Raw genomic sequence first — 21,420 nt, forward strand, 5'->3', positions numbered from 1 at the left:
AGCGAGAGGCGGCCAGGAGAGGGAAGCGAGAGGCGGCAGCGAGGAGGTGAGGGGGCGGCCCATGGGAGCGGTTTCAGAAAGAACAGACTATGAAGCGGAGAAGACGGAGCGGAGGTTCCGGAAGACCGAGGGGCGGGCTACTGCAGGGGGCGGGCGCCAGGCGTGGGACCCGGAGGGCGGAGGTGAGGCCGCAGGCACGGCGCCTGGAGCGAGGCCGGCGGGGCGCGTCCTCACACCCACGGGTGACGTTAGACAGAACTGCTTGTCCGGCCAAACTCACATCTAAGTGTGGCGACGGGACAGACACGGGCTCCGCAAACACTGCTCCCGGTGGCTGGAGGACAAGCCCCAGAAAACCGCAGTGTGCCGGGCCCGGGACACTGTCCCCGGTCAGAGAGGGGAGCCCAGCTGCAGGTGCTGGCCCAGGGCGGCCCTTGGCGCCGGGTGCAGAGGTTTGGGGAGGCCGAGGACGCGACCCCGTATGACTGCGGGTCAGGGACTTAAGACAGAGTCTGGTGTGGAGGTGGTAACTCGGACCCAAGCAGATGGAGCTCAGCACCGACCCGCACAGGAAACAGACCAGCCTCCGGGAACGCCCACACCCGGAGGTGGGAGGCCGGCAGCTGTGCGGGACGGGGTGGGGGAAGCAGCTGTAAAAATGGACTGTCATCTTTCCTGTGAAAGCCAGACGCAGTCAGTGCCCAAACGCCCAGGCTGGAGACACGGCCAGTGAGGGCCCACGCCCAGGGGAGAGCAGGGCCGCTTACCGGGCTCCAGCACGGCGACCCGCACCCGGGAGGTCTGGCTCCCCGCCGAGGAGAGGACGGAGCAGCGGTACTCGGTGCTCTCGCGGACGGCGTCCCGCAGCCAGCTGAGCACGTGGGCCCTGCCGTCCGGCAGCGCGTGGGTCTGCACGGGGACACACGTCTCCAGTTCGCGCCCATTCTTCTCCCAGACGAAGTGAACATCCGCAGGACCTGGGGGCACACAGGCCAGCTCAGCCCGTGTCCCCGGACGCAGGGGCCCACAGGAACGGCCCCGGGGCAGGGGAGGGGCTGGGCTGCCCAGATCGGGGCTCCGTTGTCCCAGCTGGACCTGAGGTGGAGGGGCAGGCTGAGGGCAGGCCCCCTGTGGCCCCGTGACCCCGAAGGAACAGGCTTGTGCCCTCCGTGCCCATGGGACCTGCTCCTTAGCCCCCTCAGACGCCCTTCGCAGAATGCACCTGCACAGGGTGTCCCCCAGAGCACGCACCTAGGCCACCAGGGCCGCACCCCTTCTCCTCTCCCGGCTGAGCCCAGTGCAGCGCTTGGTGGTGGCGCGGGGCGGGTGTCTGTTCCAAACAGGGGGTTCTGGGCCTGGGAACTTCCATTCCCCCCTCTCCCCCCACGCCAGACCTGCTGCCAAAGGCGGGGCCTCCTCACTGTCCCTACCACAAGGGCCAGAGCTCTCCCCTGACAGGCCCTGGCTGGGCCTGATGAGGGCGTGAGAGCAGCTGCCCGGGAGCTGCTGGGGGCTGGGGTGGGCACAGGGCGCTGGGAAGGGCTGAGGCTGCCCAAGGGCCAGGGGGACTTGAGGGCCGTGTGGACCGGGCCTTCCTCCCCCCCTGGCCCTTGGTCAGGGTCTTAGCTCTGCTGGGCCAGACTTGAGCCGGAGCACAGCTCCCGGGCTCCCTGCCTCAGGCGGGACCAGGGACAGGCGTCCAGCTGGTGCTGAGGGGAGGATGGTGGGCAGGAAGGCAGGGGGCAGAGAGCCAGAAGCAAGACCGGCTCTGGCCCGGCGCTGGAGCAGCCCGTGGGGCCGCCTTCTCATCCCCAAAGAGCAGGAGGAACCCGGGGCTGGGGGCTGTGCTGAGGCCGGCCCACCTCCCTGCGGAAGCCAACAGGCCAGGACCCCCACGGACTGTGTGCCCGGCTCCCTGGGTCTGCTGAGGAAAGCACCCAGCACATAGGCTCCCGCCCGCGGGTGCGGACCTGCTGGGCGGGGACAGCGGCAAAGGCGGCCGGCGCAGGAGGCACAGCCGAGGGCAGCAGCGATGGGCCGGACTCCTGCGGCCTCTGTCCCTGCTGCTCCTGGTCACAGCACCAGGGCAGGGCCAGGCTGCACCCGTGCACCCTGCTGCTCCCCCTCACTTCTGCCTGGGCCCAGCAGGCACCCCAACAGCATGGACGAAGGGACACCCTCCAGCCTCCTGGCTCAGGGACCTGACAAATGCCCGATAGTCTGTGTGGACGCCACCCCCTGCAGGCGGGCAGACTGCAGGACCACCCAGCCCAGTGCTGCCCCCACTGGCCACCCCACTACCTGAGACTCGGTTTTCAAAGCCAGGTTCTTCCCACCGACCGGACAGGAGGAAATAAATGGCTCCGTGCAGGACGGCCAGCAGAGGAAGGCCTATGCCTGCCTGCGGGTGGCCCGAGTGCACTGAGCAGACACACATCAGAGCGGAGGACTAACCAGCCAGCAGACAGCAGCAGGCATGTGGGTGTGTGAGCATGTGAGCGTGTGGGTGTGCGAGCGTGTGGGTGTGTGAGCATGTGAGCGTGTGGGTGTGCGAGCGTGTGGGTGTGTGAGCATGTGAGCGTGTGGGTGTGCGAGCGTGTGGGAGTGTCCCTGCCAGACACAGGGGGTGGGGGGCGCACACTGTCTCGGGAGGGCCAGGTGGAGGGCAGAGACTGTCATGTGCTGGGTCTTTAGAAAGAGGGCGAGTTCTACTTTAACAGATCCCTTTCGATGGCTCCCAGCTCTGCCACGCCCCCGTGGCACTCTGTGTTGTCCCTTCATCAGCAATCCTCCAGGGACAGGCCTCAAAGAAACTTCCTCCCCAGGGCAGTCGGACCCGGACCTGTCAGTCCTGGGAATGATTCCGAGACGATGACGGACCCTGTGGAGGAGTAAGGCGCCGTGCCTGTGAGCGAGACGCTGGGAAGCGTCCGACAGGGGTCCGTCCGTGAGTGACGGGACAGCCACTGTGCCGTCATCCATCAGGAATCACATTTAAGAAAAAGATTCAGCAACAGAGAAAAACTGACATGTTCAATGAAAGAATACACGTGCCCATGTGTATGTGTGTGCAAGTATGTACATGAATGTGTAAACGTGTGCATGTACATGTGCGTAGACACATTCACATACACGCACAGAGAAAAGGCCTAAAATGCCCTAATGCTGCTGGTGGCTACCTTTGGGTGGTTTACTTTTAGGTCATTTAGATTTTGCTCTTTATACTTTCCTAGAGTTTCCACATTCACTGTAAAAAACAAACAATGCTTTTATAATAAAAATAAAATGCTAGAGAAAAAATAAATGTGCATAGACATGGGGGGAAATTCTGAATGCAACCAAGTACTATGCGTGGCCCTGGCCGTCGCCGAGGACGAGCCGCCGGTGGGCGTGCGCTCTGTGCCGGATCCCCATTGTTTGACCCCGTCTCTATAGCTGTGTGTGGTTTTGTTCTCTGCCCACAGGTGGCTCTCTCCACACATGCACGCCGTGCACACGCACAGGTGGAACGCGTGTACTTGCTGCCTCGGCACACGCACATGCTCACACCTGACTGCACGCCCACGTGCAGCCACCGGCGTCCCGTCCTGCACGCGGGCTTCCCACACCACGCTCCGGCCACTCCCCGGCTGCTGGGCGTCGCGGGATTGTAGCTTCAGAAACTTTCTCGTGAGGTGTTATGACCAAGAATGCGAGACTTTTCTTTGCGTGGACACTGGAGTCGGTTCTGAAAAGGCCAGTCTCCTTCCTCACCCCAGCACTGCCTGCTGATGGGATGGGTGCGGGAGCTTCCGGGAGGCTCCGAGGGCCAGCGCTGGGCCAGGCAGTGGTGGCTGAGCTGACTCACCCCCAAGCACCTGGGCGGGGCTCTTTCAGGAGCAACTCCCCACAGCCCACGGCTCCTGGGTGCGAGCAGCTCGGCAGCCCGACCGCGGGCGCCTCCGTTCCCAGCTGCTCCCGAGCATCACTAAACGGCCTTTAAATGTGTGGGAAACGTAGCAAAACATTAACGTGGTAAAGAAGTACTTACGTTCCACTTACTCTTTTAAAAACACTATCCACCTCATTCCGAATGCAGAGGAAATTAAAGAGAGAGGAAAGCGAAGTTAAAGTGGTCGGCAGGTCCCGCACTGAGACCCGGGGGGGCCCGGCAGCCCAAACCCATGTCGCCCGCAGGGGCCGCTCCTTGGGGGTTCAGCACGCGGGGCTGCCCGGCTGCGGAGCTGGCCGCCGGGGGCGGGGCTGGCCGAGTCTCCAGTCCTAGTCCCGCCCAGGGTCAGGGCCTTCCTGCCCCCCCGCCTCCCCCCGCCCCATTGTCCGAGGAGAGCAGTGGGGCAGAGCTGATTCTTTTTGACAAAACCAGAGCCTGGGAGCCACGGCCCCGCCCCAAGGAGGGGACACCATCCTGGAGGTGGGGGCCCGAGAGCCCAAACGGGAGGGATGCGATGAGACCCACCTCAGGACTGGGCCATCCATCCCCCAGGTGCCTCCCAGGCAGCAAGTCCTCCCCAGGCCCATGCACGTGGTCCACTCTGACCCCGAGGCCGGTGGCCAGTGAGCTAGCCCCTCCCATTCCCGTGCCCAGGGTCCTGCCAGCACCCCCTGGGGAGCCACTCAGAGCACCAGGGCTGCGTGCACCCAGGACCCCCATGCCGGATCCCCCATGCACTCCCTGCAGGCCCCGGAGCTGCAGGGCACAGACGTTGGGCAGCCCCAGCCGGAAGGGAAGGTGCTCTCCGGATCTCCAGCACCCCGAATGCATTGCTTTCCTCCTCAGAGTCCCGAGCCTGCCACAAAGCTGCCTGGGACCAGCTGAGAGCTGCTGGGGCCCGAGCTGGCATGTGAGGGGTGCGGGAGGTGCCTGCCCGGCCCCCAGCTCCGTGGGGGAGCCTTCTATGGGTGACGCTGCTGCGGCAGGAGGTCTCCAAGGACCCAGGGTCAGCCCGCTCTGTGGTAAAGAATGTGGTTCATCACACCACAGAGAGGAGAGCACTTCCCATGGGAGGAAAACCACCCATCAGGCATGTTCAGCACCGAGGCCAGCAAGGTGACAGGTCGTTCCCCACCCTCCAGGCCGGCAAGGTGATGGGACACCCCCCTGCCCCAGGCCAGCAAGGTGATGGGACACCCCCCTGCCCCAGGCCAGCAAGGTGATGGGACACTCCCCTGCCCCAGGCCAGCAAGGTGATGGGACCCCTCCCCCCACCAGGCCAGCAAGGTGATGGGACACTCCCCTGCCCCAGGTTAGCAAGGTGATGGGACACCCCCCCAGGCCAGCAAGGTGATGGGACACTCCCCTGCCCCAGGTCAGCAAGGTGATGGGACACCCCCCCAGGCCAGCAAGGTGATGGGACCCCCCAGGCCAGCAAGGTGATGGGACACCCCCACCTCATGGAGGGCTGACCCTCCAACTCATGTGTCAACTACCCCCACAGCTCAGCCTTGGCCTTCCAGGAGCCCCAACACACACACACCACCTGCCACTTAAGAGCTTGGGGATCAGGACCCTCATGAGACCCAGGCCTCCTGCTGCCCCTGACCACGTGGCTTAAAGACTCTGATGCTAACACTGCAGTTAATACATAAAGGACCTGCACACCGGCATGTAAAATGCCACCTAAAGTGTGTGGGCTGTATGTGTGATGTGTGCAGTATGTGTTGTGTGCTGTGTGCAGTGTGTAGCGTGTTGTGCATCTGTGGGGTGTTGTGCGTGTGTGGGGGTGTATGTGAGATGTGTGCAGTGTTATGGCGTGTGTGTGTAGTGTGTGTGTGATGTGTGCAGTGTTATGGTGTGTGTGTGTAGTGTGTATGTGTGTGTGATGTGTGCAGTGTTATGGTGTGTGTGTGTAGTGTGTGTGTGATGTGTGCAGTGTTATGGCGTGTGTGTGTAGTGTGTGTGATGTGTGCAGTGTTATGGCGTGTGTGTGTACTGTGTATGTGTGTGTGATGTGTGCAGTGTTTATGGTGTGTGTGTGTAGTGTGTATGTGTGTGTGATGTGTGCAGTGTTATGGCGTGTGTGTGTAGTGTGTGTGTGTGTGATGTGTGCAGTGTTTATGGCGTGTGTGTGTAGTGTGTGTGTGATGTGTGCAGAGTTATGGCGTGTGTGTGTAGTGTGTATGTGTGTGTGATGTGTGCAGTGTTATGGCGTGTGTGTGTAGTGTGTGTGTGATGTGTGCAGTGCTATGGCGTGTGTGTGTAGTGTGTGTGTGATGTGTGCAGTGTTATGGCGCGTGTGTGTAGTGTGTGTGTGATGTGTGCTGTGTTTATGGCGTGTGTGTAGTGTGTGTGTGATGTGTGCAGTGTTATGGCGCGTGCATGTAGGGTGTGTGTGTGATGTGTGCAGTGTTATGGCGTGTGCGTGTAGTGTGTGTGATGTGTGCAGTGTTATGGCGTGTGTGTGTAGTGTGTGTGTGATGTGTGCAGTGTTATGGCGCGTGTGTGTAGTGTGTGTGTGATGTGTGCTGTGTTTATGGCGTGTGTGTAGTGTGTGTGTGATGTGTGCAGTGTTATGGCGCGTGCATGTAGGGTGTGTGTGTGATGTGTGCAGTATTATGGCGTGTGCGTGTAGTGTGTGTGATGTGTGCAGTGTTATGGCGTGTGTGTGTAGCCTGTATGTGTGTGTGATGTGTGCAGTGATGGCGTGTGTGTAGTGTGTGTGTGATGTGTGCAGTGTTTATGGCGTGTGTGTGTAGTGTGTGTGTGTGATGTGTGCAGTGTTATGGCATGTGTGTGTGATGTGTGCAGTGTTATGCCGTGTGTGTGCAGTGTTATGGCGTGTGTAGTGTGTGTGTGATGTTTGCAGTGTTATGGCGTGTGTGTGATGTGTGCAGTGTTATGCCGTGTGTGTGTAGTGTGTATGTGTGTGTGATATGTGCAGTGTTATGGCGTGTGTGTGTAGTGTGTGTGTGTGATGTGTGCAGTGTTATGGCGTGTGTGTGTAGTGTGTATGTGAGTGATGTTTGCAGTGTTATGGCGTGTGTGTGTAGTGTGTGTGTGTGATGTTTGCAGTGCTATGGCGTGTGTGTGTAGTGTGTGTGTGTGATGTGTGCAGTGTTATCGTGTGTGTGTGATGTGTGCTGTGTTTATGGCGTGTGTGTGTAGTTTGTGTGTGTGATGCGTGCAGTGTTATGGCGTGTGCATGTAGTGTGTGTGTGATGTGTGCAGTGTTATGCTGTGTGTGTGTAGTGTGTGTGTATGATGTTTGCAGTGTCATGGCATGTGTGTGAGATGTGTGCAGTGTTATGGCGTGTGCATGTAGTGTGTGTGTGATGTGTGCAGTGTTATGCTGTGTGTGTGTGTGTAGTGTGTGTGATGTGTGCAGTGTTATGGCGTGTGTGTGTAGTGTGTGTGATGTTTGCAGTGTTATGGCGTGTGTGTGTAGTGTGTGTGTGTGTGATGTGTGCAGTGTTATGGCGTGTGTGTGTGTGATGTGTGCTGTGTTTATGGCATGTGTGTGTAGTTTGTGTGTGATGTGTGCAGTGTTATGGCGTGTGCATGTAGTGTGTGTGTGATGTGTGCAGTGTTATGCTGTGTGTGTGTAGTGTGTGTGATGTGTGCAGTGTTATGGTGTGTGTGTGTAGTGTGTGTGTGATGTGTGCAGTGTTATGGCGTGTGTGTGTAGTGTGTGTGTGTGATGTTTGCAGTGTTATGGCGTGTGTGTGTGTGATGTGTGCTGTGTTTATGGCGTGTGTGTGTAGTTTGTGTGTGTGATGTGTGCAGTGTTATGGCGTGTGTGTGTGTGTGATGTGTGCTGTGTTTATGGCGTGTGTGTGTAGTTTGTGTGTGTGATGTGTGCAGTGTTATGGCGTGTGCATGTAGTGTGTGTGTGATGTGTGCAGTGTTATGCTGTGTGTGTGTAGTGTGTGTGATGTGTGCAGTGTTATGGTGTGTGTGTGTAGTGTGTGTGTGATGTGTGCAGTGTTATGGCGTGTGTGTGTAGTGTGTGTGTGTGATGTTTGCAGTATTATGGCGTGTGTGTGTAGTGTGTGTGTGTGTGATGTGTGCAGTGTTATGGCGTGTGTGTGTGTGATGTGTGCTGTGTTTATGGCGTGTGTGTGTAGTTTGTGTGTGTGATGTGTGCAGTGTTATGGCGTGTGTGTAGTTTGTGTGTGTGATGTGTGCAGTGTTATGGTGTGTGCATGTAGTGTGTGTGTGATGTGTGCAGTGTTATGGCGTGTGTGCGTAGTGTGTGTGTGATGTGTGCAGTGTTATGGCGTGTGTGTGTAGTGTGTGTGTGATGTTTGCAGTGTCATGGAGTGTGTGTGTGTGATGTGTGCAGTGTTATGGTGTGTGTGTGTAGTGTGTGTGTGTGATGTGTGCTGTGTTTATGGCGTGTGTGTGTAGTTTGTGTGTGTGATGTGTGCAGTGTTATGGCGTGTGTGTGTGTGATGTGTGCTGTGTTTATGGCGTGTGTGTGTAGTTTGTGTGTGTGATGTGTGCAGTGTTATGGCGTGTGCATGTAGTGTGTGTGTGATGTGTGCAGTGTTATGGCGTGTGTGTGTAGTGTGTGTGTGATGTTTGCAGTGTCATGGAGTGTGTGTGTGTGATGTGTGCAGTGTTATGGTGTGTGTGTGTAGTGTGTGTGTGTGTGTGATGTGTGCAGTTTGATCCTGAATAGAACCTACACAGCAGCCCCTCTGGATGGACACGACACTGCAAGCTCCCTCGGAAGGCAGCCCACCCCAGGATGCCCCTGCCTCAGGTGTGGCCGGTGAGACAAGGGGAGGTCCAGGTGGGCACACGCCTCTGAGAGCAGCAGACGCACGGCTGGAGCGCAGGGAGGCGGGTCTCGGCTCCTGGTCCACGCACCTGAGCACCAGGGGCACTGCTCCTGCCTCCCTGGTCAGGGTGCCCGGGTGCCGACCCTCTCAGCTCCTCCCCCTCTGTGCACCTCAGTGTCCCCCCAGGTCCTGCCCTGGAGGCGCGGGCAGGGGTGGGAGCGGCTCCCGGAGCCCCTCAGCAGCAGCGAGCACAGAGAGGGACGGCCAGGCGGGAGGCGAGGCTGCGCTGAGCGACTCCTCGCTCCCCCGCATTTGCTGTTTGGGTCTTTGCCTCCCTCAGCCCCAGCCCTTCCATAAGCTTTGCAACTAAAGTCCCTGCGCTGAACACCCGAGTCTGAAATGCCAGAGTGCTCTGTGCTGAGCCAGCCTCGCAACCTGCTCTCCCAGCCCCGCTCCTCTCCCGTCCGAGGCCGTGTGCATGCCCACGCGTGCGCACACCAGCGCACAGTAACACGCCAAGTGCTCGCCCGTGAAAGTGTGATGCTCCCAAGCTCACGGTCCACCTGTGTCTATCCTCCCCAGGTCACGGGAACCCAGCACCGTCTTCCCCTTTCCCACTGCGCCGTGGGGATGGGCCTGAGGGCTGGAGCGGTTCCTGGTGCTGCCCCGAGGGAACCACTGCGGGAGCGGCCGGGCGGCTCGCAGGCCTGGCCCAGCACGGGGCAGCGACCCGGCCACGTGGACAGCCCCTGTGGTCTGGCTCCACCACCTCCTGTTCGCAGGCAACTTCCCCTGCCACCACCTGGGCCCGCGCAGGCACCACTGGCCACATGGCTGGTCCGGAGCAGAGGGAGGGCGCCCCAAGGCTTGGTCGCCGACCCAGCGGGAGACAGGCAGCAGCATGACATTCTTAGCAGCTCAGTGTTTATTTAAAATCTCAAAAACTAAACAGCCCGGCCCGTGTGGCTGAGAGGATTGGGAGTCAGCCCATGCACCAAGAGGGTACGGTTCGATTCCCGATTAGGGCACATGCACGGGTTGTGGGCTCGATCCCAACGAGGCAGGAGGCAGCCGACTGATGTTCCTCTCTCCCTTTCTCTCTATAAAATCAATAAAAACATATTTTTTAAAAATCTAAAAAACTAAACAAAACAGGATTTGTTTCATTCCTCCTCTCAGCAGAGGAAGGACCCCCAGGCCTGTAACATCTTTTCTCTTTGTGGCTATTCAGACGCCCACACATGGGAGACCTGGGCGCCCAGGCACTGCCTGAAGCCTGGGGCACGCTCCAAGGTGGGCTACCTGCTGCACCCCCTCCTCCGCCCCCCCCGCCCCCCAGTGCTGCCGGGGAGCCCTCCCGGTCCGAGGGCGCCCACAGGGCTGTCTTTCCCGCATGTAAACATCATCACGCAAGTCGCTGACACAGTTCCCACTCCAGAGGCCCTGGGTTAATTCCTGAAATACCCACACCGTTCTCAGACACAGAAGTAACCCTATAGACCACGATTTAAAGCGTGCAGTGCCTGACGAGCCAGGGGCACCGGCTTCTTTTCTCTTAGATTGTCAAATAGGAAATGACAACCATCCGGTGTGAATGAATCAAAATTACACCTTTTTTTTTTTTTTTTTTTTGTCAAAGTGGAAAAAAATATTTTTGCAGTGCCACAGAATTTTAGTCATTAGTTTACATGTGCACGAGATGAAAAAGTTCGACAGTCGCTCCACAGACCAGCGGCTGCCAAGCCGGGGCCTTTGGGCCACGTGTGGCCGAGGCTGGTGTTTGTAAACGAAGTTTGGTCGATGCGCAGCCACACCCACTGCGGGCAGCTCACGGGCCATCGGGCAGAGCTGAGCAGGTGTGGCAGAAACCCTGACTGCGGAGCCTAGAACCGCTAACAGTAGTCTTTGCGGGAAAAGCTGGCTGGCCCGCTGTCCGGAGGCATAGCTATGGGCTGACCACGAAGCTCCCGGGGCTGCTGGGAGATGCAGCCGGAGGCCCCTGCCCCCCGCCCCCTCGCCAGGTGCCCCGCTCACCTGTGGCCTGGCAGAAGAGGTGGAAGGTCCCCAGGGCAGGCACGTGCTGGGCCTGGTCGCTGAGGAAGGGCGGCAGCAAGGTGGCCCGCAGGCGGCCGTCAGGCCCAGAGCCCGGGGCCAGCCAGGGGCTTCGGGGAGAGGAGGACGAGTCGGGGCCCAGACAGGACAGGGAGGAGGACCCCGGAGGAGGGGAGGGCATAGGAGATGAGGCTGCGAGACAGAGGACAGAAAAGAGAGAGCACTGAGGCAGGAGTCGTCACGAGCACAGCACATGCAGAGACGGGAAACGCGTTGAGGAAGAGAAGGGCCTACGCGGTCCTGCCTGCCAGGCCGGTCCAAGAGGGGCCGGGAGACCCACACCTGCACCCTGTCAGGAGGGGGCCGCACGGCCTCAGCAAATCACATGCCTACATCAGGATATAAGCTTCTCATTTATTCGGTTATGTATACAATTCAAAGTAGAAAAATAACAACAAATTAAATCTTATAAAACACAAATGTTTACACCAACACAGTGGAACCCTATCACGCTGTCCGCACAGGACACACATCCAGGTTACTGCTTTGCCTCGGAAAGGTCTCCTCTTGTGGGCGTTTGGACAGCGGAGGTGGACGGCGAGGTCCGTGGACGGTGAGGTCCGTGGACGGTGAGGTCCGTGCTGTTAAACTGCACCGCCCGCCCGCCCCACCTTAAAGACGCGCAGGCCACCCCGGTCCGCAGGGCGGGTCCGCAGCACCGTGGACACGCCCGCCCTCCCTGCTCACTCTCCCAGCTGTGGACGCTCAGGTCGGCCAAGTGGAAAGGCTGCTGGGTAAGCGGTGTGGAACGGAAGCCAAGAGGAACAGATGTTCGGATGATCAGACTCCAGTGGCCATGGGCAATGGATTGTGAATCGCTTGTCCCTGCGCTCTGGGCCAGCCAGGCTCCCCAGGGGCCACCGTCCTCGCTCAAAACCCTGCCGGTGGTCACGGGGCAGTCCCCCACGCCTGCTCCTCTTCAAGACTTAAAACGAGAAAAATGGTACAGAAAGAAATCTTCTCTGAAAGGACGCCTCCCTTAGGAATGAAATGTTGAAAAAGTCAGTGTGCTCAACAGGTGGCTTTGCCTGCATTTCCAAAAGCAGAGAGAACGCATTTAGCGAAAGTAAGTTTATCCCTGAGAACCTCCAGCAACGGAAGCCATAGCGTGTCCTAACGTACAGCAAAACCAGAAGATGTGCATCTTCTAAATATTAAAGCATCTGCTTTAGTGGCCGAAACAATAGATGACCGAACACTTCAACTCAAAGCAAAAGCCTAGAAACAATTATGTGGAGGAAGAGCTTCGTGCCAACCTGGACGGCAGGCGACCCAGGACCCACCGATCAACTACGCGTCCTTTCCGACCTGGGAGGAGAGGGCCTCTCGGGCTGCTTTCTGAGGCGACGGTCTCGTGCCGCTCCAGGCCAGCGGCTGCCCGGCCACCGCCCCGCCCACGGGCACATCTGCGGCTCCCACCGACTGACCGACGGACGAGGAGGCTCGCCGTTTTCCAAAAGGACAAAGAGAAACCAAGTCACGAGTTCACCCCAAGAGAAAAGACACAAGACTGAGGTTTGCAGAGGACGGGCTACTCAGGGGGCACGGGACGAGGCTACTGCACAGGAACACAAAGACCCTCCCCGCAGCGCCTCAGTCCCCGTCCGCATCCGAGTCGGCGAACTTCAGCTCGCACTTGACGTCGAACGGCCTGTCCCTGACCGGGAGCTCGTCGATCCTCTGCGAGTCCTCCCTGTCGGTGGGCGCCCTGCTGGCCGTGGTGTCCTGCTCTGTCTCGTAGCCGGTGTCGGGGGCCGGCCGGGGCTGCCCCCCGTTCTGCTGGGAGAAGCTGCCCGGCTCCACCAGCGTCTCCTTCACGCTCTGCTCACAGTCGGAGAAGTCTGAGGCGGGCTGCTTCTTCCCCAGCAGCAGGGCGGAGCGGAACCGCAGGCACGGCCCGGGCAGGAGGCCCTTGTAGCAGTTGTAGGAAAAGAGGCAGAGGCAGAGGACGAAGAAGAAGAGGAAGAGGGACAAGAGGAGGCGGTCGTTGCTGGACTTGAGGTACAGGGTCTTCTCCGACTGGACCTGGGGAACGGTGTGGATGATGACCTTTGGTTCGCAGGGCGCGCTGGTGGGCGCCGGGCCGGAAGGCGTGGTGAGCCGCCCCGCCGGGGTCTGGGGAGAGGAGCTTCGGACGGGCCCCGCTGACACGTCGGGGGGGAGCCCGGCACCTTCTGTCCGGGTGGCTGGCGAGGAGAAGGCCCCTGGGGCCCGGAGGGCCGTCCTGACCTCCAGCACGTGCTTGGCCATCACCCGCGAGACCGTCTTGTTCCTGACCCTCTCCTCGGACAGGCACTGGTACACCCCGCTGTCTCCTTCCGACAGGTTGAAGATGAGCAGGGTCCCGCCCACCAGGCTGTACTTGGGGCCCTCGGCCCTGAGCACGCCGCTCTGGAACCTCCACACCACCCGCGCCAGGTTGGACTTTGGGGAGCATTTGAGCGCTGCGGTGCCGCCATGCTTGAGAAAATGCTGCCGGGAGCTTCCCTTACTTTCATCTGGAACATCAAAATAGACGTGCAGTGTCAACAACCCTGCTCGCTACGTGACTTCCGTTAAACACAGTCAACACGCACAAGAGGACATGAGAGTTCCACCCACAGGACCAACAGAGACTCTTCCAGAACAACTAAGGAGATAAAGACATGCATGAGCAGAAAGCAAGATGAGCCCTCGATGGCAGGCCCTGGGGACAGACTCGGAGGCACCTCTGAGCAGCAGAAATCCGTCTCACACCCTGGCTTCCTGGGAGAAAAACCGCAGGTGGGGAGGCTGAGCGCCGGCCAGGTGCGCGTTCTGACAGCCACGCTCTGAGTCAGACACGACGCGCTTCTGCTAGCGGCTACCGCACACCGCAGCCTGGCATGCCCTCCTCCTAAACCTGCCTTCGCTGTCCACAGCACCCTGACCCCCGCAGCACTGGGGTCGCCCACGGGAACGCCACCCACCTGGACGTGACGGCTAGAGGACTAACCCTTCCTCCGCGCAGAGGGGTAGGACGTGCTCCCTGAGCCCGAGCTAAGAGGAGAGAGATGCATCTCAAGGGAGGGCATCACGCTGGACAGTGCCTCTGGGACACACACACACACACACGCACACACACACACACACACACTCTGTGGCCGCACCCATCCTTTCTGCAACTAGAGGCCCAGGGAAGCCACAAGGCCTGCCAGACACTGGCCCTCCGCTCCGGCGAGAAAGAAAATGCGCAAGATGCCACAGCACCAAAGCATCGTGAAATGGTTACGAGAGGCCATTCCTGAAGGGAGCGAGAGAGAACGAGCAACTTACCGGGGCAAGCGGACACTTCCCCGCTCATGTCCTGGATCAGACCCCTGCAAAACAAGGGCAGAGTGGGCACGGGCTCGCTCGGGAAGGGCGGGCGGAGCCCCTGCATGCGCGCCTCCCCCCGCCGGTACCTGCGGGGGCTCTCGGTCTGGTGCAGGGCCACGCAGGCCGCCGTGGCCGGGCTCCAGGCGCAGTAGGGGTCCCGGGCCAACACGCAGTCCTCACAGGTGCTGTGCTTCCCACAGAAGGCCACTGGGGCCTGGACCACGCCCGAGTTGGAACCGGCATAGATGAACCTTCTTCCCTGTGGATATAAACTGGTGAGCACAGCAGGCCCGGGAGCCAGCGTGCTGGCGGGGCCAAGGGCATCTTCTCCAGCCTCAGGGAGCCGTGATGCGGTGCTTCCTGGAGGAGGAGGAGCCCCCTCGCTCAGAACTGAGGCGGGTCCCACTCCGGACGAACCCGCGTGCAGGTGTGACAGCGCGAGCAGCGCATGGCGCGAGCAGAACCTGCCAACACAGAGAGCACGGGCCTCGGCCCGACCCTCCCTCATGTCCAGGCACCCCCGTCACCCCGACCACCAGCAGAGCGCATCTCTCGCCCGACCAGCCCCTCTGGAGGGAGAGCCCCAGCCGGCCAGCCAGGCCTCACTACAGGCCCGAGGCCACAGGGCACAACCTCAGAACCCGATGTGGGCACCGGAGCGCGGAGCCGTGTCTGAATCCTGCACGGCCCAGAGTTGGAGGTGCAGACAGGTCGCTGGAGAGTGAACACACGCCAGGAAAGGAACAGGAGCCCGAGGCATCCGCCTCACACGCTGCACTGACGCGGGGGCACCACGCAGAGGGAACCTGACCGCCGCGCTCTGAAGCCGGCTCAGCGGGCCCCGTGTCAGTGTGGGGGTGCCACCCTCTGACCCTCCTGCAGGGCCCGGGCTGGCAGACAGCTGGCACACAGGCTGCGGCCAGCGGATGCTTCACTGAGCTTGGCTGGAACGAGGCCCCACGCAAGTCCCCCAGCAGACTCAGGGCGCGCACCCCGGTGCTGCGCTCTCCACCTCTGCCTGGGAGCCTCCGTGTCGCCCGACACCTGGTCCACGTGAGAAGACTCCGTGTCTGCACAGATGAGACCCGCAGCCGCTGCCTTCAGAGGCCAGGACTGAATGAACTTCCCGGCCGCTGGAGCTCAGGTGCCGGCGTGGCCCCGACCTCCGGCCTGCGAGGCATCAGAGGCCACAGACCCGGCGTGGCAGGCGCCGCCGAGAGAAAGGGCAGGGCCCCTCCGCACGCAGCCGCACAGGGAGCCGGGACGCAGGCCCTGCGGCCACTGTGCACGTCTGTGGACACTGGGCCCCCGGTTAGGGTGCTGGGCCACGGCACTGCCGCCAGGTCCCAGGGAACCACATGCCTGCAGTGAGAACCCTTCCTGGGGCGCAAGGCCAAGGGGCCACTTCAAAAGCCTCAGAGCCCAGGAGGACCCGCACGAAATGTGCACCCACAGCACCGAACTGGGGCCTGGGCTGCCGGGAGCCCCCCAACCCCGGGGACCCCGGAGCCCAAAATGACATGACGGGCAGGGGAGCACCCACCGTCTGGCGCTCAGTGAGTGCCGGCCAGCAGCGCCCTCCAGGTGAGGCAGTGCGCCTGGGGAGGGGCCTGCGGGGCTCCCCGCACTCACCTCTCTTCCTTGAGTTTAAAATTATTTCAAAATAAAACACTTTAAAGTAAAGGGAAAACATCCTGACGAGGACTGCCCAGCGCCTGCAAGGTCCGCTGAGAGCCCAGCCCCCTCCTCCACCCTCACCGGCCGCGGCCCCTCCGGGGACTGTGCCTCACCCACAGCCCGGGGCTCGCCGCCCACCGGCCACGCAGCCTGGGGTGCTGTAGGGCGGACGTGGGCCCAGCGGAAGGGGCCGTTTAAGGTGCTCTCTCTCCTTGGCCAGGCGGCTGTCTCCCCACTGAGTGTCCTCGTGGACAGGAGACGCCGCCTGCTCTGGGAGCTCCCAGGCGACGGTGCAGAGCACACCTGCCAAGTCTGCCCCACAGAACTGAGAGCAGGAGCCCAACCGGCGTCTGTCCGTCTGTTCAGAGCACCGTGGTCACAAGGGCCCAGGGTGGGGGCAACCGAGTGCCGTCAATGGGGAACGGATGACGAAATGTGGTCCCTCCGCACAGTGGAGTGTGACTCAGTCTTGAAAAGGGAGTTCTGGCACAGTGCAGCCCGAATGAGCCCGAGGGCATTCTGCTGAGCACAGTCCGTCAGTCCCCAAAGGACAAGTATGTGACCCCCCGATGCCGGTCCCCAGGAGAGCCAAGCTCACAGGTGGGCAGCAGATGGTGGGTGCCAGGGCCGGGGGGGGGGGGCGGGGAGCGGGGTACTGGGAGTTGGGATTTAGTGGAGATGGAGGCTCAGATTTGCAAGATGAATGAGTTCTGGAGACAGATGGTGATGGCGGCATGACAGTGTGAGTGCACTCGATGCTGCTGAAGTGCACACTTAGACGCGGAAGTGGTAAGCTTTACGTGGTGTGTGTTTATCACAATAAACAGGGGCGCAGAGGCAGGGACGGGGAGCCGAGGGCCGTGCGGTCCTGCGCGCTCCCGCAGCCTATGAGCTGCTCACCAGCTTTCGGCAGCAAGTCAGGCGCCACCGATGCTGAAGACCTGGTGGGCAGGGAGCATGGGGCTCTTTTCAGCCCTGAACACCAGCTTCCTGCTGCCCCACGGCACTGCTGGCACCCCCACCCTGAGCCCACCAGCCCGCGGAGAGGCAAGGAGGCCATGGCGTGCGGGTACAGTCACACCTGTTCTAGGCAACAGGCCACGCCCCGGTGCAGAGGGCTCTTGCGGGGACAGGCAAACCGCCCCCCGGGGTGCGAGGCTTCCTGCATGGCCAAACCCCCTCCGGGTGTGGCCGCGTGACCAAGTCCTGGCCGAAGGCATGTGAGCACGGGACTGACCCGTAACCACCCATACCTGCCCCTGTCCCTTCTCCTGGCTACTGGATCAGCATCCCAGTGCCCCGGAAGCCTTGGTTTTAGGACGCAGACACACCTAGGCCCCTGAATGACACTGCGGAGCAGAGCAGAGCCAGCCCTCACCGCATATGTGCACTGGGTGACTGACAGACGTTCACCCATGTGGAGGCCCCCAGGGTGCTGGCCCTGCCCGAGCAACATGTGGGCTTCTTGGTCTCTTCAGCAATGCCAGGCGGCCCACTGTTTGGAGCCAAGGGAGGAGTGGGCCGCAGTGGGCCTGGCCCATGAGCTGGCTGGAGACTCCCGCCAGGTGCCAGGAAGGGCAAGTTACAGAGGGCTGTGAAAGCCCCCCCCCCACCCCCCCGGACAGGGAGGGCCGCTGGGGGTGCAGTCACACCAAAGTGCTGGCCACAGAGCAGGGTAGGAGACAGCGAGGCTCTGAGACAGGCTGCAAGCGAAGGGTGTGCCTGCAGCCAAGGGGAACAGGACACACAGCCCACCTCCAATCTCCAGCATTAACCCTGGCACTGCCAAGGCCCCGGGGCCCATCAGCCCGGGATCACAGCGTGGGGCTAGGCTAGGCTACTCCTACATATGGTCCGCTGTCCTCACTGTGCACATGAGGGGACGGGGCAGGACTGGCCTGCTCAGGCTCACAGCCAGGCGCTTGGGGCTGGGGACTGACCGGGCGACCTGGTGCTCGGCCTGCACTGTGCTGCCCCCAGCTCCACTCCAGCCATGAAATGGGCACACATCCGGCCACTGCGGGGGACACCAGGGCACCACCTGTGGCCCGCGGCAAGTCCAGCTCCTGGCTGCTTCATGCAGCCCAATTGCTAATAATTGGTTTTGCATTTATAATTGGTTGAAGAAAACTCAAAGGAATACTTGTGACATGAAATGGAAATTTCATGACCTGCAAGCTCAGTGCCCATCACCGAGGCTTTGCAGGCGCACAAACGGGCTCGTGGATGGGCCACACACTCCTGTGCACGGCAGGATGGAGCCGCGTGGCCCTCAGAGCCTCACAATCTTGACCTTTCCAGGAGAGGCTGCTGACCTGATGCAGGAGCCCGTGCCGTCGGAGGGCAGGGAGCGGTGCCCGGAGGGAGGCCCTCTGAGCTGATGAGCTCCTGCAGAGGCAGGTACTGCGGGGTCTCCCGCGTAAGCTCAGGGCATGGAAGTGTTTTTGTTGCAGGCCAGCACGTACCACACACACATCGTGTGGTGCCCAACAACCCAGCGAGGTTCTGCCAACTTTCAGGAGAAAGTTAATCTCCCCAGATTGCCTTCTCTCCATCCCCGACCCCAAGGAGCAAAGGACTCTCTGTGAGAGCCCAAAGGTAGCTCCTCTGGGCGAGATGGACAAAGGGCCTCTGGCCCAGCCCAGGGACCACTGAGGCGCGAGGCCACCCCCCAGCCCAGGGATCACTGAGACGCGAGGCCACCCCCCAGCCCAGGGACCACTGAGACGCGAGGCCACCCCCCAGCCCAGGGACCACTGAGACGCGAGGCCGCCCCCCAGCCCAGGGACCACTGAGACGCGAGGCCGCCCCCCAGCCCAGGGACCACTGAGACGCGAGGCCGCCCCCCAGCCCAGGGACCACTGAGACGCGAGGCCGCCCCCCAGCCCAGGGACCACTGAGACGCGAGGCCGCCCCCCAGCCCAGGGACTGCGAGGCTACACCCCCCCGCCCAGGGACCACTGAGACGCGAGGCCACCCCCTAGCCCAGTGACTGCGAGGCGACCCCCCAGCCCAGTGACTACTGAGACGCGAGGCCGCCCCCCAGCCCAGGGATCACTGAGACGCGAGGCCACCCCCCAGCCCAGGGACTGCGAGGCTACACCCCCCAGCCCAGGGACCACTGAGACGCGAGGCCACCCCCTAGCCCAGTGACTGCGAGGCGACCCCCCAGCCCAGTGACTACTGAGACGCGAGGCCGCCCCCCAGCCCAGGGATCACTGAGACGCGAGGCCACCCCCCAGCCCAGGGATCACTGAGACGCGAGGCCACCCCCCAGCCCAGGGACCATTGAGACGCGAGGCCATCCCCCAGCCCAGGGACCACTGAGACGCGAGGCCACTCCCCTGCCCAGGGACCACTGAGACGCGAGGCCATCCCCCAGCCCAGGGACCACTGAGACGTGAGGCCACCCCCCCCACCCAGTGACTGCGAGGCCACCTCCCCCACCCAGTGGCCGCTGAGATACGAGGCCGCCCCCCAGCCCAGTGACCGCTGAGATGTGAGGCTGCCCCCCAGCCTAGTGACCGCCGAGACGCGAGGCCGCCCCCCAGCCCAGTGGCCGCTGAGATACGAGGCCGCCCCCCAGCCCAGTGACCGCTGAGATACGAGGCCGCCCCCCAGCCCAGTGGCCGCTGAGAGGTGAGGCCGCCCCCACCACGTAGTCCCTTCACCTTCTGGGAGGACAGCAGCAGGGTCTGAACTGGCTCCAGGTCCTGGAAGAGCTGCGTCTCCTCGATGATGTGGACATCGCTCTCCAGGCTGATGGCCTTGTGCAGGGCGCCCCGGTCTGCAAGGTCAGAGCCCGGTCAGTGACCCCGGGAAGGGGGACGCGCTGCCAGAGCTGTCAGCGCCCCCCTCTGCCTCTCCACTCCTGCCCTTAGCAAGACACTTAGCCGAGGACCGCGCTTTTGCATTAGAAATGGAAAAGGAAAAGCCACGGCAAAATAAACCACAGGAATCAGGTGGCACCGCTTAGTCCCAGTTTTTGTGAAGAATGAACTAAGGTCTCACTGTTGACCCGACACCCTTACCAGCACAGCCAGCACTGCCATCCGTCCAACCTGCAGGGTTTCCGGGCCCCACCATCCTCTGGGCGCCATGCTGCCCGGTGGCCCCCAGGGGAGGGTGGGCCCTCCCTGCTGCTCAGAGGCGCGACTGGGAAGCACCCAGGCCGGCCCAGCACCTGCATTTCCTAATCCCGGGGCCTCTGGGGAGCAGTGCCCCCTGCAGGTCAGGACGGGCGGGAGGAGGTGCTGCCGCCTGCTCTCCTCCACTCTCCTCCGGCTCCCTGGGCACCAGCCCAGACTTACCCGACCTGAGTTTCCAGGTCTGGGCCAGGGCCTGCGTTTCTCACCAGTGCCCCAGGTGGTCTGAGGTCTGGATCTTAAGCCACGGGGGGGAGACTTCTAAGAGGTGCACACTGCCCAGGGCCCCTGGGAGAGGCTGCTCCACTGGGCACAGTGCAGGGGGACGTAGCCAGGGTGTGACCACGGCCCGGGACCCACCTGTGCTGACAAACATGACATCGTACACAGTCCCGTCCAGGGCCTGGGTCCTGTCCACCACAATCTGGGTGTAGTTCACACCACTTTTGACCAGCCGGGGCCGGTTGCCTGTCGGGGTCACAGAGTCGTCCATCAGAGGGTGGTCTTTGACGAACTGCAGCGTCTTGTCGGGCAGACTGAGAGAGCTGGAGAAGTTGGCGGCCCGCGCCTCGCGGTCGATGCACTGCAGGGACAGACCGGCGGTTACCCGTGACCCACGGACGTTGCGCACTCTGCACAAGGCCAGGCCCGGGAGGCGCAGAGCCAGGGACTCCACAGTGGGTTTCTTGAAAGAGGGGAACCAAGAGGCCCTCCCTGAACCTGAAGACAGCTGTGGCACGTGGAAGTGTGACTGTCTTTTATCCCCAAGATACTAGCATAATTATGTTTCATGACACATAGCCAGTGAGGCCATTTTTATCTACTTATCAATGAAAAAAAGTACTAAGATTTTAAAGTTAAAAAATAAACATGATTTGATAGCTCTCCCATCAGAAGAGAAGACTGGTGAGAAAATTGCTAAAAATGGTCCACTTCTAACCAGCACGAAGGCGCAGGAGTGTCCTTTTCTGTCCTGGCTCCTGACTGCACAGGCCAAGACCTGGGGCCCCAAGTGGACGTGTTTTACTTAATAATGTGCCTGAGGAAACAGTAGCTGGTGTCGGGGGAAAGGCAGTCCGCGGGGCCACACGCCGGGCACCCGCACGCCCGGGCACCCACACACCTGAGCACCCACACACCGGGCACCGACACGCCCGGGCACCCGCACACCCGGGCACCCACACGCCCGGGACCCACACGCCCGGGACCCACACGCCCGGGCACCCACACGCCCGGGACCCACACGCCCGGGCACCCACACACCCGCACACCCAGGCACCCACACACCCGGGCACCCACACGCCCGGGACCCACACGCCCGGGACCCACACGCCCGGGCACCCGCACACCCGCACTCCCGGGCACCCGCACACCCACACACCCGGGCACCCACACCCCGGGCACCCGCACACCCACACACCCGGGCACC

General features: G+C 61.5%; 1 protein-coding gene across 14 annotated transcripts in view; it reads right to left on the reverse strand.

Annotated features, from left to right (window-relative positions):
* SEMA4D (semaphorin 4D) overlaps positions 1 to 21,420 on the reverse strand; it is a 122,360-nt gene that overhangs the window by 20,496 nt on the left and 80,444 nt on the right. For 5 of the 14 annotated variants that reach the window (XM_036302346.1, XM_036302354.1, XM_036302353.1 and 2 more), the window contains exons 12-16: positions 20,352 to 20,574; positions 19,518 to 19,633; positions 14,256 to 14,428; positions 14,128 to 14,171; positions 10,756 to 10,965 (exon numbers count right to left, since the gene is read on the reverse strand). In XM_036302346.1, coding sequence (XP_036158239.1) covers positions 10,756 to 10,965; positions 14,128 to 14,171; positions 14,256 to 14,428; positions 19,518 to 19,633; positions 20,352 to 20,574 — 766 coding nt within the window. Of the gene's footprint in view, positions 1 to 767; positions 978 to 10,311; positions 10,605 to 10,755; positions 10,966 to 11,167; positions 13,332 to 14,127; positions 14,172 to 14,255; positions 14,429 to 19,517; positions 19,634 to 20,351; positions 20,575 to 21,420 lie in introns of those variants that run through there. The other 9 variants (XM_036302341.1, XM_036302343.1, XM_036302342.1 and 6 more) reach the window with 3 other exon arrangements.

The sequence above is a fragment of the Myotis myotis genome, unplaced genomic scaffold (genome assembly GCF_014108235.1).
Source record: "Myotis myotis isolate mMyoMyo1 unplaced genomic scaffold, mMyoMyo1.p scaffold_m19_p_31, whole genome shotgun sequence".
Lineage (NCBI taxonomy): Eukaryota > Metazoa > Chordata > Mammalia > Chiroptera > Vespertilionidae > Myotis > Myotis myotis.